The sequence below is a fragment of the Pseudophryne corroboree genome, chromosome 4, assembly GCF_028390025.1.
Source record: "Pseudophryne corroboree isolate aPseCor3 chromosome 4, aPseCor3.hap2, whole genome shotgun sequence".
Taxonomy (NCBI): Eukaryota; Metazoa; Chordata; class Amphibia; order Anura; family Myobatrachidae; genus Pseudophryne; species Pseudophryne corroboree.
In genome coordinates, this window is record NC_086447.1 from 813,669,943 (window position 1) to 813,689,510 (window position 19,568).

General features: G+C 48.9%; 1 protein-coding gene across 3 annotated transcripts in view; it reads left to right on the forward strand.

The window, feature by feature from the left end:
• VPS54 (VPS54 subunit of GARP complex) overlaps window positions 1-19,568 on the forward strand; it is a 243,712-nt gene that overhangs the window by 42,360 nt on the left and 181,784 nt on the right. For all 3 annotated transcript variants that reach the window (XM_063918442.1, XM_063918445.1, XM_063918444.1), the window contains 3 exons: window positions 8,217-8,367; window positions 15,395-15,636; window positions 15,972-16,053. In XM_063918442.1, the coding sequence (XP_063774512.1) occupies window positions 8,226-8,367; window positions 15,395-15,636; window positions 15,972-16,053 (466 nt within the window). In that variant the 5' untranslated portion in view covers window positions 8,217-8,225. The remainder of the gene's footprint in view (window positions 1-8,216; window positions 8,368-15,394; window positions 15,637-15,971; window positions 16,054-19,568) is intronic.

Below are 19,568 nucleotides of genomic sequence, written 5' to 3' on the forward strand. Positions count from 1 at the left end.
CCATTCGGCAGGTTCCATGCACGGATCTTTCAGTGGGATCTGTTAGACAAGTGGTCCGGATCGCATCTTCAGATGCATCGGCTGATCACCCTGTCCCCGAGGGCCAGGGTGTCTCTGCTGTGGTGGCTGCAGAGTGCTCATCTACTCGAGGGCCGCAGATTCGGCATACAGGACTGGGTCCTGGTGACCACGGATGCAAGCCTCCGAGGTTGGGGGGCAGTCACTCAGGGAAGAAACTTCCAAGGACAATGGTCGAGTCAGGAAGCTTCCCTACACATAAACATTCTGGAACTAAGGGCCATTTACAATGCCCTAAGTCAGGCAAAACCCCTGCTTCAAAACCAGCCGGTGCTGATTCAGTCAGACAACATCACGGCGGTCGCCCATGTAAACCGACAGGGCGGCACAAGAAGCAGGATGGCGATGGCAGAAGCCACAAGGATTCTCCGATGGGCGGAAAATCACGTGATAGCACTGTCAGCAGTGTTCATTCCGGGAGTGGACAACTGGGAAGCAGACTTCCTCAGCAAGCACGACCTCCACCCGGGAGAGTGGGGACTTCATCCAGAAGTCTTCCAGCTGATTGTAAATCGTTGGGAAAGGCCACAGGTGGACATGATGGCGTCCCGCCTCAACAAAAAGCGAAAAAGATATTGCGCCAGGTTAAGGGACCCTCAGGCGATAGCTGTGGACGCTCTAGTGACACCGTGGGTGTACCAGTCGGTTTATGTGTTCCCTCCTCTTCCTCTCATACCAAAGGTACTGAGGATAATAAGAAAGAGATGAGTAAGAACTATACTCATCGTTCCGGATTGGCCAAGAAGGACTTGGTATCCGGAACTACAAGAAATGATCTCAGAGGACCCTTGGCCTCTGCCTCTCAGACAGGACCTGCTACAGCAGGGGCCCTGTCTGTTCCAAGACTTACCGCGGCTGCGTTTGACGGCATGGCTGTTGAACGCCGGATCCTGATGGAAAAGGGCATTCCGGTTGAAGTCATTCCTACGCTGATAAAAGCTAGGATGGATGTGACAGCAAAACATTATCACCGCATATGGCGAAAATATGTTGCTTGGTGTGAGGCTATGAAGGCCCCAACAGAAGAATTTCAGCTGGGTCGTTTTCTGCACTTCCTACAGTCAGGAGTGACTATGGACCTAAAATTGGGATCCATTAAAGTCCAGATTTCGGCCCTGTCTATTTTCTTTCAAAAAGAACTGGCTTCACTGCCTGAAGTTCAGACGTTTGTTAAGGGAGTGCTGCATATTCTGCCCCCTTTTGTGCCCCCAGTGGCACCTTGGGATCTCAACGTTGTGTTGGATTTCCTAAAATCACATTGGTTTGAGACACTTCAGACCGTGGAGTTGAAATATCTCACGTGGAAAGTGGTCATGCTTTTGGCCTTGGCTTCGGCTAGGCGTGTGTCAGAATTGGCGGCTTTGTCATGTAAAAGCCCCTATCTGATCTTCCATATGGACAGGGCAGAATTGAGGACTCTTCCCCAATTTCTCCCTAAGGTGGTATCAGCGTTCCATTTGAACCAACCTATTGTGGTGCCTGCGGCTACTCGGGACTTGGAGGCTTCCAAGTTGCTGGATGTAGTCCGGGCCCTGAAAATCTATGTTTTCAGGACGGCTGGAGTCAGAAAAACTGACTTGCTGTTTATCCTGCATGCACCCAACAAGCTGGGTGCTCCTGCTTCAAAGCAGACTATTGCTCGCTTGATCTGTTGCACGATTCAACTTGCACATTCTGCGGCTGGACTGCCGCATCCTAAATCAGTGAAAGCCCATTCCACGAGGAAGGTGGGCTCTTCTTGGGCGGCTGCCCGAGGGGTCTCGGCTTTACAACTTTGCCGAGCTGCTACCTGGTCGGGATCAAACACGTTTGCAAAATTCTACAAGTTTGATACCCTGGCTGAGGAGGACCTTGAGTTGCTCATTCGGTGCTGCAGAGTCATCCGCACTCTCCCGCCCGTTTGGGAGCTTTGGTATAATCCCTATGGTCCTTACGGAGTACCCAGCATCCACTAGGACGTCAGAGAAAATAAGATTTTACTCACCGGTAAATCTATTTCTCGTAGTCCGTAGTGGATGCTGGGAGCCCGTCCCAAGTGCGGAATTCTGCAATACTTGTATATAGTTATTGCTTAACTATAGGGTTTTTTGTTCTGAGCCATCAGTTTAATGAGGCTCAGTTGTTGTTCATACTGTTAACTGGGTAAAATTATCACGAGTTGTACGGTGTGATTGGTGTGGCTGGTATGAGTCTTACCCTGGATTCCAAATCCTTTCCTAGTAATGTCAGCTCTTCCGGGCACAGTTTCCCTAACTGAGGTCTGGAGGAGGGGCATAGAGGGAGGAGCCAGTGCACACCAGATGTAGTACCTAATCTTTTCTTTAGAGTGCCCAGTCTCCTCCCCATGGTCCTTACGGAGTACCCAGCATCCACTACGGACTACGAGAAATAGATTTACCGGTGAGTAAAATCTTATTTCTCTAACGTCCTAGTGGATGCTGGGGACTCCGTAAGGACCATGGGGAATAGCGGCTCCGCAGGAGACTGGGCACAGCTAAGAAAGAATTAGGACTACCTGGTGTGCACTGGCTCCTCCCACTATGACCCTCCTCCAGACTTCAGTTAGAATCCTGTGCCCGGCCGAGCTGGATGCACACTAGGGGCTCTACTGAGCTCCTAGAAAGAAAGTATATGTTAGGTTTTTTATTTTACAGTGAGATCTGCTGGCAACAGACTCACTGCAGCGAGGGACTAAGGGGAGAAGAAGCGAACCTACCTAACTGGTGGTAGCTTGGGCTTCTTAGGCTACTGGACACCATTAGCTCCAGAGGGATCGACCGCATGGAACCGGCCATTGGTGTTCAATCCCGGAGCCGCGCCACCGGCCCCCTTACAGAGCCAGAAGCAAGAAGAAATCCGGAAAATCGGCGGCAGAAGACATCAGTCTTCACCAAGGTAGCGCACAGCACTGCAGCTGTGCGCCATTGCTCCTCATACACACTTCACACTCCGGTCACTGAGGGTGCAGGGCGCTGGGGGGGGCGCCCTGAGAAGCAATAAATACACCTTGGCTGGCAAATATATCACAATATATAGCCCCAGAGGCTATATATGTGATAAATACCCCAGCCAGAATCCATAAAAAAGCGGGAGAAAAGTCCGCGAAAAAGGGGCGGAGCTATCTCCCTCAGCACAATGGCGCCATTTTCTCTTCACAGTGCAGCTGGAAGACAACTCCCCAGGCTCTCCCCTGTAGTTTTCAGGCTCAAAGGGTTAAAAAGAGAGGGGGGGCACTAAATTTAGGTGCAATATTGTTTATACAAGCAGCTATTGGGGGAAAAATCACTCAGTTATAGTGTTAATCCCTGCATTATATAGCGCTCTGGTGTGTGCTGGCATACTCTCTCTCTGTCTCCCCAAAGGACTTTGTGGGGTCCTGTCCTCAGTCAGAGCATTCCCTGTGTGTGTGCTGTGTGTCGGTACGGCTGTGTCGACATGTGGGATGAGGAAGGTTACGTGGAGGTGGAGCAGAGGCCGATAAATGGGATGTCGTCCCCTGTGGGGCCGACACCAGAGTGGATGGATAGGTGGAAGGTATTAAACGACAATATCAACTCCTTACAAGGCTGGATGACGTAAAACAGCTGTGGGACAGCCGGCTTCTCAGCCCGCGCCTGCCCAGGCGTCTCAAAGGCCATCAGGGGCTCAAAAAAGCGCCCGTTACCTCAGATGGCAGACACAGATGTCGACACGGAGTCTGACTCCAGTGTCGACGAGATTGAGACATATACACAATCCACTAGGAACATCCGTTACATGATCTCGGCAATAAAAAATGTGTTACGCATTTCTGACATGAACCCAAGTACCACATAAAAGGGGGTTTTATTTTTGGGGAGAAAAAGCAGCCAGTGTTTTGTTCCCCCATCAGATGAATGAATGAAGTGTGTAAAGTAGCGTGGGTTCCCCCAATAAGAAACTGGTAATTTCTAAAAAGTTACTGATGGCGTACCCTTTCCCGCCAGAGGATAGGTCACGTTGGGAGATATCCCTTAGGGTGGATAAGGCGCTCACACGTTTGTCAAAAAAGGTGGCACTGCCGTCTTAGGGTACGGCCACCTTGAAGGAGCCTGCTGATAAAAAGCAGGAGACTATCCTGAAGTCTGTATATACACACTCAGGTTATATACTGAGACCTGCAATCGCCTCAGCATAAATAGTGCTGCTGCAGCGTGGTCTGATACCCTGTCAGATAATATTAATACTCTAAGACAGGGAAAATAGTTTGCTAACATAGAGCATATTAAAGACGTTGTCTTATATATAAAGGATGCACAGAGGGATATTTGCCGGCTGGCATCCAGAATTAATGCAATGTCCATTCTGCCAGGAGGGTATTAGAAACCCGGCAGTGGACAGGTGATGCTGCCTATAAAAGGCACATGGAGACAGGTGCGGTAGGGGCGCGTCTCGGGAACTTCAGGGACCAGTGGGTTTGCCCACAGGTGGATCCCTAGGTTCTGCAAATAGTATCACAGGGATACAGGCTGGAGTTCGAGGCGACTCCCCCTCGCCGTTACCTCACCTCAGCCTTGCCTGCTGCCCTCGGAGAAAGGTAGTACTGGCGGCAATTCACAAGCTGCACTTCCAGCAGGTGAAATCTAGGTACCCCTCCTTCAACAAGGCCGGGGTTACTATTCCAAAATGTTGTGGTACCGAAACCAGACGGTTCGGTGAGACCCATTCTAAAATTGAAAGCCTTGAACACTTATATACGAAGGTTCAAGTTCGAAATGGAATCGCTCAGGGCGATTATTGCAAGCCTGGAGGGTATCACTGGACATCAAGGATGCTTACCTGCATGTCCCTATTTACCCTTTTCACCAGGAGTACCTCAAAATTGTGGTACAGGATTGTCATTACCAATTCCAGACGTTGCCGTTGGTCTGTCCCCGGCACCGAGGTATTTACCAAGGTAATGGCCGAAATAATTATCCCGTACTTGGACGATCTCCTTATAAAGGCGAGGTCCAGGGAGCAGTTGTTCGGCGGAGTAGCACTGTCTCGGGAAGTGCTACAACAGCACGGCTGAATTCTGAATATTCCAAAGTCGCAGCTGGTTCCTACGACGCGTCTACTGTTCCTGAGTATTGTTCTGGATACAGAACAGGATAAAAAGGGTTTCTCCCGGAGGAGAAGTCCAAGGAGTTGTCGTCTCTAGACAGAGACCTCCTAATACGTATACAGGTGTCGGTGCATCAATGCACGCGAGCCCTGGGAAGGATGGTAGCTTCTTACGAAGAAATTCCATTCGCCAGGTCCCATTCAAGGATTTTCCAGTGGGATCTGTTGGACATGTGTTCCGGGTCGCATCTTCAGATGCATCGGCGGATAACCCTGTCTCCAAGGGCCAGGGTGTCGTTGTTGTGGTGGCTGCAGAGTGCTCATCTTCTAGGGGGCCGCAGATTCGGCATACAGGACTGGGTCCTGGTGACCACGGATGCCAGCCTTCGAGGCTGGGGGGCAGTCACACAGGGAAGAAACTTCCAAGGCTATGGAAAAGTCAGGAGACTTCCCTACACATAAATATTCTGGAACTAAGGGCCATTTATAATGCCCTAAGTTAGGCTAGACCCCTGCTTCAACACCGGGCGGTGCTGATCCAGTCAGACAACATCACGGCGGTCGCTCATGTACACGACAGGGCGGCACAAGAAGCAGGATGGCGATGGCATAAGCCACAAGGATTCTCCGATGGGCGGAAAATCATGTGTTAGCACTGTCAGCAGTGTTCATTCCCGAAGTGGACAACTGAGAACCAGACTTTCTCAGAAGACACGACCTCCACCCGGGAGAGTGGGGACTTCATCCAGAAGTCTTCCAAATGATTGTACACCGTTGGGAAAGGCCACAGGTGGACATGATGGCGTCCCGCCTCAACTAAAAGTTACAAAGATATTGCGCCGGGTCAAGGACCCTCAGGCTATAGCTGTGGACGCTCTGGTAACCCCGTGGGTGTACTAGTCGGTGTATGTGTTCCCTTCTCTGCCTCTCTTACCCAGGGTAATGAGAATAATAAGAAGGAGAGGAGTAAGAACTATACTCATTGTTCCGGGTTGGCCAAGAAGAGCTTGGTAACCAGAACTCCAAGAAATGATCTCAGAGGACCTATGGCCTCTGCCGCTCAGACAGGACCTGCTGCAGCAGGGGGCCTGTCTGTTTCAAGACGTACCGCGGATGCGTTGACGGCATGGCGGTTGAACGCCGGATCCTGAAGGATAAGGGAATTCCGGAGGAAGTTATCCCTACGCTATTTAAAGCTAGGAAAGAAGTGAACGCTAACCATTATCACCGCATATGGCGGAAATATGTTGCGTACTGTGAGGCCAGGAAGGCCCCAAAGGAGAAATTTCAGCTAGGTCGATTTCTGCACTTCCTACAGTCCGAGGTGACTATGGGCCTACAATTGGGTTCCATTAAGGTCCAGATTTCGGCTCGATCGATTTTCTTCCAAAATGGAACTGGCTTCACTGCCTGAAGTTTAGACATTGTCAAGGGAGTGCTGCATATTCAGCCTCCTTTTGTGCCTCCAGTGGCACCGTGGGACCTCAACGTGGTGTTGGGTTTCCTAAAGTCACATTGGTTTGAGCCACTCAAAACCGTGGATTTAAAATATCTCACGTGGAAAGTGGTTATGCTTTTGGCCTTGGCTTCGGCAAGGCGGGTGGCAAAATTGGCGGCTTTGTCATGCAAAAGCCCCTATTGGATTTTCCATATGGATAGGGCAGAATTGAGGACTAGTCCCCAGTTTCTTCCTAAGGTGGTATCAGCTTTTCACTTGGACCAACCTATCGTGGTGCCTGCGGCTACTAGGGACTTGGAGGACTCCAAGTTACTGGACGTAGTCAGGGCCTTGAAAATTTATGTTTCCAGGACGGCTGGAGTCAGGAAGACTGACTCGCTGTTTATCCTGTATGCACCAAACAAGATGGGTGCTCCTGCTTCAAAGCAGACTATTGCTCGCTGGATTTGTAGCACAATTCAGCTTGCGCATTCTGTGGCTGGCCTGCCGCAGCCTAAATCTGTAAAAGCCCATTCCACGAGGAAAGTGGGCTCTTCTTGGGCGGCTGCCCGAGGGGTCTCGGCTTTACAACTTTGCCGAGCTGCTACTTGGTCAGGGGCAAACACGTTTGCAAAATTCTACAAATTTGATACCCTGGCTGAGGAGGACCTTGAGTTCTCTCATTCGGTGCTGCAGAGTCATCCGCACTCTCCCGCCCGTTTGGGAGCTTTGGTATAATCCCCATGGTCCTTACGGAGTCCCCAGCATCCACTAGGACGTTACAGAAAATAAGATTTTACTCACCGGTAAATCTATTTCTCGTAGTCCGTAGTGGATGCTGGGCGCCCGTCCCAAGTGCGGACTGTCTGCAATACTTGTATATAGTTATTGTTTACTAAAAGGGTTATGGTTGAGCCATCTGTTGAGAGGCTCTGTTATGTTCATACTGTTAACTGGGTATAATATCACGAGTTATACGGTGTGATTGGTGTGGCTGGTATGAGTCTTACCCGGGATTCAAAATCCTTTCCTTATTGTGTCAGCTCTTCCGGGCACAGTATCCTTACTGAAGTCTGGAGGAGGGTCATAGTGGGAGGAGCCAGTGCACACCAGGTAGTCCTAATTCTTTCTTAGCTGTGCCCAGTCTCCTGCGGAGCCGCTATTCCCCATGGTCCTTACGGAGTCCCCAGCAATCCACTACGGACTACGAGAAATAGATTTACCGGTGAGTAAAATCTTATTTTTTACTACTTGCTGTTTGATCATAGTGAGTGGAAATAGAAGTGTTTGTAGGGTATGTAGAGTAGACCTGCTGCATGAATTATTCAGTTCCTGGTGTTCTGTTACATGCTGCCTTATGATGACTTAATCACTCATTGTTATGTGAGATCAGCTCAGCTGCAGGCTAAACCAATGCGTTCTTACCACGTTCTGTGTTTATGTACACTTCCTCAATGGAAAGCATAGGTCATTATACATTCACAAAGCTTCTAATATATTCATGAATGTTTTGAATGCACTTGTATATTCCATGTCTAAAGTATGGAGGTCTGTTTAAAGCGTGATGGCTTGATAGCTCATAATATAAGAAAAGTGGCTGCACTCTGTACAGACTGTCTTATTCTTGTTTGCACAGCTTCTCTAGATGTATGCAATGGCGTCTAGCCACAGCTCCTCACTAGTGCCTCACTCAAACAGCAGCAAAACCTTCTACAGAAAGGGACTGGATACTTCACACGTAGGACTGGTTCGGTCACTTCCTGATGTGTGCCCCAAAGTGCCTACAGGTGAGTCTGCAACTCAGCCACGCTTTCATATACAGTCTAGTTGGGGTGGGGTAATTTTACAGAAATAAGAATCTTTTTTAATTAATTTTTTTATCTTTATCTTACGTCCTAGAGGATGCTGGGGACTCCAAAAGGACCATGGGGTATAGACGGGATCCGCTGGAGCTTGGGCACACTAAAAGACTTAAGACTGGGTGTGAACTGGCTCCTCCCTCTATGCCCCTCCTCCAGACCTCAGTTAGACTTTGTGCCCAGGAGTGACTGGATGCACACTAGGGGAGCTCTACTGAGTTTCTCTAGAAAAGACTTTTGTTAGGTTTTTTATTTTCAGGGAGCCCTGCTGGCTACATGCTCCCTGCAGCGTGGGAGTGAGGGGAGAGAAGCAGGACCTACTTCTGTGAGTTTCAAGGCTCTACTTCTCGGCTACTGGACACCATTAGCTCCAGAGGGTTCGATCACTTGGTGCGCCTAGCTTTTGTTCCCGGAGCCACGCCGTCAATCCCCTCACAGAAGCCAGAAGTCTGGTGAGTATGAGAAGATCAGAAGACTTCAGGACGGCAGAAGACTTCAGTAACGGAAGGTACAGCACAGCGGTGAAGCTGTGCTCCATGCTCCCACACACATCACCAACGGTATTCACTGGGTGCAGGGCGCTGGGGGGGGGGGCGGCGCCCTGGGCAGCATGTTACTGGAGTTTCTTTTAGGGCGGCAGAATGATTGTGGGTGCCTCGGCACCGTGTACAGACCCCCGCCGGCATCATTTACAATTTTGAAATTGGCGGGCCGAAGTGCGCCGGGAAGGGGGCGGAGCTTCGACCCGCAGCTCACGGGCGCCATTTTCCCTGCTGCACGCGGCTGAGGGATAGACGCTGGTCGGACCTCCACGCTTTCCAAGTAACGGGGGGCTTGTTCTGAGGGGGGCCGCAGTGTTGGTGCTTAATAGTGGTGTAGGCAGCGCTGGGTACATATATCGTTTTTTGCGATATATGGGCGATGGGGTGTGAGCTGGCATACTCCCTCTGTGTCCTCTATCTGGGCTTTTTTGGTAGGCCTGTCACCTAGCAGGGACCTTCTGTGTGTTGTGGTGTGTCGGTACAGCGTGTCGGCATGTCTGAGGCGGAAGCTTATTCACCGGAGGAGGTTATTGGGGGAGTGGATGCGGGGCTAGAATTGGGACTGTCGACGCAGCCGACACCTGATTTGCTAGCATTGCTCGGTACATTAAACTCGAATGTAACTTCCTTATCAAAGAGGTTAGATAAGTCTGAGGCGCAGACTCAGGTGTGGAAAAAGTCCATGGAAGAGGCTTTGTCTCAGGTTCAAACCCCATCTGGGTCGCAAAAGCGGCCATTTAATCAGGTGGTAGATACTGATACCGACACGGACTCTGATTCCGACGTCGATTTCACTGAGGCAGCGTTACATCCACGTTTGGTTAAGAGTATTCAGTAAATGATTGTGGCTATAAAAGATGTTTTACACATTTCTGATGATCCTGCGGTTCAGAAAACAAGGATTTGCTTGTTCAAGGAAAAGAAACCTGAGGTGAAATTTCCCCCCCTCATGAAATGAATACTCTTTGTGAAAAGGCTTGGGAGTCGCCGGATAAGAAATGGCAGATTCCCAAGAGAATTTACATGGCGTATCCTTTCCCCTCTGATGACAGGGAAAAATGGGAGGCATCTCCGATTGTTGACAAAGCTTTATCTCGTTTGTCTAAGAAAGTGGCACTTCCGTCTCCCGACACGGCAGCTCTCAAGGATCCGGCGGATCGCAAGCTGGAGACGTCGCTGAAGTCCATTTTCGCTAATTCGGGTGCATTACTCAGACCCGCTGTGGCGTCATTTTGGGTGAGTAGTGCTATTGCTAAATGGGCTGAGAATTTAGCTAATGATATGGATACTCTTGATAAAGATAATGTCCTTCTAACTCTTGGTTATATTAAGGACGCTGCAGATTACATAAAAGATGCGGCGAGGGACGTCTGTCTCTTGGGTTCAAGAACCAGTGCCATGTCGATATCAGCCAGAAGGGCCCTGTGGATCCATCAATGGAACGCTGATGCCGACTCCAAGAGGGCTATGGAAGCGCTACCCTTCAAAGGTACTGTCTTGTTTGGGGACGGCTTGGCTGACCTGGTCTCGACCGCGACTGCGGGTAAGTCCTCTTTTCTTCCTTATGTTCTCACACAACAGAAGAAGGCACCACATCAGCAAATGCAGTCCTTTCGTCACAATAAATTCAGGCGTGGTAAAGGTTCGTCCTTCCTCGCTTCAAAAGGTAGAGGAAGGGGAAGGAAACCTTCTGCAGGTTCGGGCGCCCAGGACCAAAAGTCCTCCCCTGCTGCTACCAAGTCCACCGCATGACGCTGGGGCTTCCCTGGGGGAGTCCGAACCGGTGGGGGGCCGTCTACAAAATTTCAGTCAGGTCTGGATTCAATCAGGCCTGGATCCTTGGGTACTAGAGATCGTGTCTCGGGGATACAAGCTGGAGTTTCAGGAGTTGCCCCCTCACCGGTTCTTCATTTCGGCGTTACCAGTAGTTCTGCCGGACAGGGAGGTGGTGTTAGCAGCAATTCAAAAACTGTGTCTACAGAGGGTCATTATTCCCGTTCCCTTGTCGCAGCGGGGGGAGGGGTTTTACTCGAGCCTCTTTGTTGTGCCGAAACCAGACGGTTCGGTCAGACCAATTCTAAATCTAAAATCCCTCAATCCATACTTGAAAGTTTTCAAGTTCAAGATGGAATCCCTTCGAGCTGTGATCTCCAGCCTAGAAGGGGGGGATTTTATGGCGTCAGTCGACATAAAGGATGCCTACTTACATGTCCCGATATATCCTCCGCATCAGGCTTTCCTCAGGTTTGCGATACAGGATGCTGATTACCAATTTCAGACATTGCCGTTTGGGCTTTCCACGGCCCCGAGGATTTTCACCAAGGTCATGGCGGAAATGATGGTTCTTCTTCGCAGACAGGGGGTTTCAATTATCCCGTACTTGGACGATCTCCTGATAAAGGCGAGGTCCAAGGAACGATTGCTGAGAAGTGTGGAGTTGTCTCTATCGGTTCTGCGACAACACGGATGGGTTCTCAATTTGCCGAAATCCCAGTTGACTCCGACCACTCGGCTTACGTTTCTGGGCATGGTTCTGGACACGGAGTTACAGAGGGTATTTCTTCCAGAAGAAAAGGCTCTGGAATTGCAGACGATGGTCAGAGAACTTCTGAAGCCGTCGAGTGTGTCGATACATCATTGTACTCGGGTTCTGGGGAAGATGGTTGCGGCGTACGCCCGCATGTTTCAGTGGGACTTGCTGAGCAAATGGTCCGGGTCTCATCTACACATTCACTGGAAAATAAGTTTATCTCCCAGAGCCAGAATTTCTCTCCTGTGGTGGCTACAAGCTCATCACCTCCTGGGAGGACGCCGATTCGGTATCCAGGAGTGGGTACTTCTGACAACAGATGCAAGTCTCCGGGGCTGGGGTGCAGTCACCCAAGGAAGAAATTTCCAGGGAAAATGGTCGATCCAGGAAGCTTGTCTCCACATAAATGTTCTAGAGTTAAGAGCCATTTACAACGGCCTGCTCCAAGCAGGAAGTCTTCTTCAGGGTCGACCGGTCCTGGTACAGTCAGACAACATCACAGCGGTGGCCCATATAAACCGGCAAGGCGGAACAAGGAGCAGAGCGGCAATGGCGGAAGCCACAAATATACTTCGCTGGGCGGAACAACACGTCAGCGCACTGTCAGCAGTTTTCCTACCGGGGGTGGACAACTGGGAAGCGGATTTTCTCAGCAGACACGACCTCCATCCGGGAGAGTGGGCTCTGCACCAAGAGGTTTTTGCAGAGGTGACAAGACGCTGGGGATTTCCGTTAATAGACATGATGGCGTCTCGGCTCAACAAGAAGCTCCCGAGGTATTGTTCCAGAGCAAGGGACCCACAAGCCACGGCGGTGGACGCCCTGGTGTCTCCGTGGGTTTTCCAGTCGGTGTATGTGTTCCCTCCTCTTACTCTCATTCCAAAGGTGCTGGGGATCATTCGTCGAGCAAAGGTTCAGGCGATTCTCGTCGTTCCAGACTGGCCAAGAAGGGCCTGGTATCCGGATGTTCAGGACTTACTGGTGGAAGATCCTTGGCCGCTTCCTCTAAGGGAGGATCTGTTGTTACAGGGTCCATGCATATTTCCGGACTTACCGCGGCTGCGTTTGACGGCATGGAGGTTGAGCGCCAGATCTTAGCTCGTAAGGGTATTCCCAGGGAGGTCATTCCAACTCTTATTAAGGCTAGGAAAGAGGTTACGGCGAAACACTATCACCGTATCTGGAGGAAGTATGTTTCCTGGTGTGAGGTTAAAAAGACTCCTGCGTAGGATTTTCACTTGTGTCGTTTTCTCCACTTTTTACAGGCGGGTGTAGATGCAGGCCTGAAATTGGGTTCCATCAAAGTGCAAATTTCGGCTTTGTCTATTTTCTTTCAAAAAGAGTTAGCTGCCCTCCCAGAGGTTCAGACTTTTGTGAAGGGTGTAATGCATATCAATCCACCGTTTGTACCGTCTGTAGCGCCATGGGATCTTGATGTCGTTTTGCGGTTCCTCATGTCTTCCTGGTTTGAACCTTTACGGAAGGTTGAGTTAAAGTTTCTCACTTGGAAGGTGGTTATGCTTTTGGCGCTGGCATCTACCAGGCGAGTATCGGAATTGGCAGCTTTATCTCATAAGAGTCCGTACTTGATTTTTCATTCGGATAGGGCGGAATTGAGGACTCGTCAACAATTTCTGCCAAAGGTGGTTTCGTCGTTTCACATTAACCAACCTATTGTTGTTCCGGTGGCTACGGAAGAAGTGGCGATTCCAAAATCTCTGGATGTTGTAAGAGCGTTAAAAGTTTACGTTTCTAGGACAGCTGTTACTAGGAAAACTGAAGCGTTGTTTGTTTTGTATGCGGCCAACAAGGTTGGTCATCCCGCGTCAAAACAGACTATTGCACGCTGGATTTGTAGTACGATCCAGCAAGCTCATTCTTCAGTGGGGTTGCCGGTGCCGAAGTCGGTTAAAGCCCATTCTACCAGGAAGGTGGGATCCTCTTGGGCGGCTGCCCGAGGTGTTTCGGCACTACAGCTTTGCCGAGCGGCTACTTGGTCGGGTTCGAACACTTTTGCTAAATTCTATAAGTTCGATACCCTGGCCGATGAGGACCTGGCGTTTGCTCAGTCGGCGCTGCAGAGTCGTCCGCACTCTCCCGCCCGTTCTGGAGCTTTGGTATAATCCCCATGGTCCTTTTGGAGTCCCCAGCATCCTCTAGGACGTAAGAGAAAATAGGATTTTTGTACTCACCGTTAAATCCTTTTCTCCTAGTCCATAGAGGATGCTGGGCGCCCGTCCCAGTGCGGACTATTTCTTGCATTATATATATTTTCTTACTGGTTAAGTTAGTTATACACAACTTGTGTATTGGGTTGTTGCAGCTGGTTGCTGGAGTTTTATGCATACTGTTATCTAGTTCGGTGTTATTCCGGTTGTACGGTATGTTTATGGTGTGGGCTGGTACTTTGGTAGCCCTTAGTTGAGACAAAAATCTTTCCTTGTAATGTCCGTCTCTCCTGGGCACAGTTCCTATAACTGAGGTCTGGAGGAGGGGCATAGAGGGAGGAGCCAGTTCACACCCAGTCTTAAGTCTTTTAGTGTGCCCAAGCTCCTGCGGATCCCGTCTATACCCCATGGTCCTTTTGGAGTCCCCAGCATCCTCTACGGACTAGGAGAAAAGGATTTAACGGTGAGTACCAAAATCCTATTTTTAATTTGCTGATGTACAGGTCAATTTGCTCATCACTAAATTAATTTAGTACAAATCTTATGAATCTTCCCAAAAGAATCTCTAAACATCGTTCCAATCATCCGTTTCTCCAGTCTTCGGTATCAAGTGGAGATCTACCACAATGGGTCACTAAGACGTCTGTCCTTTGTATCAAAATGGTAAAATTAATTAAACACATTTTTTATTTTAAAATAAGCTTTAAGAAAACACCAGTCCCAACTTAAATTATTATCCATTAAATATAAAATTAAATATATAATCTTGATAGGTCATTTTCTTTACTATTATTGATCCATAATAGTCCAATACTTATGTCTTTCATCGTTATCCATCATAGTCCAAGTGGGAAATAGGACACTTACAGTAGTGTTCACTCTACGAGTGAAAAGGGGCAGGGCGCCGAAACGGGGGCGCGGCCACGCAAATTAGGGGGCGTGGCCACACCTACGTCATTTTATGGGGAGGTGCGGCCCACAGACGCTACTATAGAGAGCGTCTGTGGCCGGCGACGTCACTGTTGGGGGCGTGCCCAGCACCTCCGTCGGTGCTGGGCTTCCCCCAGCTCTCTCCCAATGCGTGAATGGATGCCGCGCGCATGCGCACGGCATCTATACACGCCGGGAGGGCAGGAAGCGGGCGGCTGTTCTAGCAGGGCGCCGCAAAAGGGGCATGGCGGGTTTTGCCTGCTAAAAAACGGGCAGGGCGCGGCGCCCTGCTAAAACAGCCTAGAGTGAACACTACTTACAGGATGTGGTTCCTGCTTACTAGCATTGCCCACGCTAACTGATGAGCCCAGAGCTATTCATTTAGAGACCCGCAATCCATCTGCAGGCAGCCCCAAAGATAACGCTAGCCTTTGGGCTAGAGTCAGAACCCCATAGTTTACCCTTATATATTGTTTTCACTTGTAAGGTATATCTACCAGTGGTTTCCTTTAGGTTTGTATTGCATTTTATAGTATCACCAAAAACCTGTTTTATGTTAAGTAGCTGTATATGCAGACGCATGATAATTATAATTGCAAGAACAATAAAAATTTGTAACACTCATAGGTTTCCAAATGTGCATTCTTGTTTGCTGGGGCTAGGAATGTTTTGCAGTGTTGTGTGATGGTGTCGGTTTCCCCGACCTGTTGGGAATTATAGTACATTATACCACAGAACACACCGTACAAGCTCATTTCTTGTCATTTTGTTCTGATTTTGCACAGGTGATTCTAATAGTTTGCGTGACGAGCCGTCCGTGGTGGCAGACCAGCACAAATGGACTATTTATCATTCCAAAGTGAACCTCCCTGCAGCATTAAATGATCCTCGCCTGGCAAAACGGGAGTCCGACTTCTTCACCAAGACATGGGGCCAAGACTTTGTGGAAATCGCAGTCTTGCCATCACCTTACCTCCCACCCATCACTAAGGAACACTTTCAATCTTACGTCCAGCAAACCAGTCTAGTAAGGAACCATTTCCAGCAACTAGCGATGCCATTAAAAGCCTACTTTAAGCTGTGATCGTCCCATTACCTGTCAGCTCCTACAGAAATACATGCAATCTGCAGCTGACAGGGCATGATGGGATATGTAGTTCACCAGCTTACTGCTTTAGTCTATTATGAAATTACCTTTTATGCCTCATATGTCTCTAATTGCTCTTGGGTACTGTTTGTTGTAACCACAGCTGTCCACAGTATAGTGGGTTATGGGACGGAGATCACGTAACGATGTGCTTGTATGACTCTGTCTCTGGTTATCTTTTGTAATGTGTATGTCTCCTGTTCCCTTTACTCCAGAGAGAAAAAAGTCATGAGAAATGGAAGACAGTATGTCCCCCTAAAGATGACTATAACAGGACTGCATTTCCACACTCACATGGTATGTCTTTATTACACAACTCTCAAACGGACAATGTTATGTGGCGTATTGCTGAGATAAATAATAACATACTTGAAGTACCAACAGTGTTTCAATTCAAAGCTGCATTACCATGTAACAAGTGTAAAATGTTTGTTGGGGTGGGGGAAATGTTGCTGAGCAGGAGAACCAATAAAGAAACAGCAGTATCCACGATTGGTGCTCAGACCTCTTCCTCAGCATTACGGGCCCTAATTATTAGTCTTGGGCTCTGAGATGAGCAAAGACGTCTTAGGAAAAATGGCTACAAGCAGCAGTTTATGAAACTATGGGGAGTGGGAAGAGCTGCAGATGATAATGCAGCTTTAAACTTGATCTGTCAGCTGTAACGTTCTTTCTGCTCCACTACCCTGCCTAAAGCGGACTTGTTTCACTTGCCCAATTCAGACGGATTGGAACGACAAATTGTTGAAACAATCTAGTGTGTAACCACTATCTCGCTGACGATACATGCTCCCACGGGTCATCAGCAACTTCGCCCGTTGAACCTGCCTGCAGCTCAGTCTAGCGATATCGCTAGTCAGGTTCTGCAGCATGGCCGGCATCGGCAAGTGTGTATGCTGAGGAAGGGGGCTTGCCAATGCCGGGTCCCATCAGCCGCTATCTTGTGCTGGGTACACATCGTGTAATGTGTACCCATTTTAAAGCGTTACATGCCGGCGATTAACTTGCTGTCACTTAAACTGTGTACACACTAGACCATATGTTGCGATCCATTGGTACATTGTCTAGTGTTTACCCAAGATATGCACGCTCACGCGGGTTGCTATCGGCATCCCCGGTCGGCCATGCAGCAGAGCCAACATGGAAAGTTGCTAACGATGTTCTGCAGCATTTCACGTGGCTCCACCGCTCCCATCCCCCCCATCTCATGTTTATGGGGACGTAGCACAGCACACATCAAGCCGGTAATCATGTTCATCCCAAACACTCTGTAGTATGTGAGGGTCAATTTCTGTTATGGCTGCTCTGATGGGCACGCACGCAGGTCAGCCAGCATTGTTGCAAGCGGTGGTACAAGCACAAAGATCCCTGATAAAAACGACATGGGGGGAGATCAACGGGTGTTGTGGACAATGCAGCAGTACTTGATCTGACACAGCTGCACGGCCAACCCGTCTTTGTGGCAACTGCCCGTTACAGTAATGTAAGTCAGCACTGTCTTCTGCCTTTAAAAGTTCTCGACAAACTTGTTTGTATGAAAATCAAGAACACAGAATGCCTTCTGCTCTGTGCTAGTCGCCATTTTCCTCAGCTGGCTCCTGACAGTCACTAGTGGAATCGACTTCAGGGAATTGTAACTTTTACAGATTGCATTTCAAAGCAAAAATCTTGCAAAAAAACCCAAAACATTTTGCATAGCAATTCATATTAATCTGGAATATCTTTTTGACCTTATATATTAATTTACGTTACAAAGTATGTTGCCCTTGTCCCAGCAGTGAAGATGTTTGGATGTCACAGTACAGATTTTCTGACTGGGCCATAAACTTTGAGCTCACCCTAGTGCACGGTGCAGAGCCAGTTCATCAGGATTTCTCTGCATTCTCTGGTGAATCATTTGCACATTACTGCTATATAGCCTGTTATTCAAACCCATTCATTTATACTTACATGTGAGCAGTCAGAGACTAGACAGGAGAAATGCAGTCCAGGGAGCACACTTGTCATAACTAAGGGTAACAGTAAATGCTGAGAATTTTAATACATTACAAAACATAAGGAACTATTTTTAATTGCTTAGAACGTATTCTGCTTTGCAGGGGATTCAAATTCTCTGAACTAAATTTCCCACATGTCAGCTGTGTTTTTCCCCGCCTATTCTCCGTTACAATTCATCTGTGTTAATTAAATTAGGTACACCATGGGTCTTCAATCTGCGGCACTCCAGCTGCTGTGAAACTGCATATCCCAGCATGCCCTGCCTCATTTTTAGCAAGTCTTAAAAGCAAAACTGTGGCAGGGTATGCAGGGATGTGTAGTTCCACAGCAGGTGGAGGGCCACAGGTTGAAGTCCCATGACACACTGTGAATTTCATTGGCAGTTCAATTCTAAACTCGTATTGCGTTCTTGAAGGAAATTTTGGAATTTCTCTGACGTCCTAGTGGATGCTGGGTACTCCGTAAGGACCATGGGGTATAGACGGGCTCCGCAGGAGACTGGGCACTCTTAAAAGAAAGATTAGGTACTATATCTGGTGTGCACTGGCTCCTCCCTCTATGCCCCTCCTCCAGACCTCAGTTAGTATCTGTGCCCGGCCAGAGCTGGATGCACCCTAGGGGCTCTCCTGAGCTTCCTAGAAAATAAAGTATTTGTTAGGTTTTTTATTTTCAGTGAGATCTGCTGGCAACAGACTCACTGCTACGTGGGACTGAGGGGAGAGAAGCGAACCTACCTGCTTGCAGCTAGCTTGGGCTTCTAAGGCTACTGGACACCATTAGCTCCAGAGGGATCGAACACAGGCCCAGTCCTCGGTCGTCCGGTCCCGGAGCCGCGCCGCCGTCCCCCTTGCAGAGCCAGAAGAACGAAGAGAAGTTGAAAATCGTCGGCTGAAGACTCCGGTCTTCATTAAGGTAGCGCACAGCACTGCAGCTGTGCGCCATTGCTCCCTTAGCACACCACACACTCCGGTCACTGATGGGTGCAGGGCGCTGGGGGGGGGGGCGCCCTGGGCAGCAATTAGATTACCTTACTTGGCGAAAAGCACATAATACAGTCTGATAAACTGTATATGTGCATTAACCCCGCCATTAAAGTACATAAAAGGACAGAAGCCCGCCGCTGAGGGGGCCGGGCCTTCTTCCTCAGCACACCGGCGCCATTTTCTCTTCACAGCTCAGCTGGAAGGAAGCTCCCCAGGCTCTCCCCTGCAGTATCCTGGTACACAAAGGGTAAAAAAGAGAGGGGGGGCACATAAATTTAGGAGCAAAACTGTGTATATAAGCTGCTATAGGGGAAAAATCACTCAGTATAGTGTACATCCCTGTATTATATAGCGCTGTGGTGTGTGCTGGCATACTCTCTCTCTGTGTCTCCAAAGGGCCTGGTGGGGGAATTGTCTTCAAATAGAGCATCCCCTGTGTGTGTGGTGTGTCGGTACGCGTGTGTCGACATGTCTGAGGTAAAAGGCTCCTCTAAGGAGGTGATAGAGCGGATAAGTGTGTGGGAGGGTGTCTCCGTCAACAATGCCGACACCTGTTTGGATATGTGTAAGTGCTGAGGTAAAATTATTGCACAAAAGGTTAGGGAACAGAAAGGAAATCTACCCTGGTCTGTCCCTATGTCACAGAGTCCTTCAGAGTCTCTCTATGTTCACTATCCAAAATAACAAAGTATCGACACGGAGTTTAACTCCACTGTCGACTAGGATAATGCAAAGTTACAGCCAAGAGGGCTAAAAGATATTCAATATATGATTATTGGAATAAAAGATGATTTGCATATCACTGATGACTCATCTGTCCCTGACACGAGA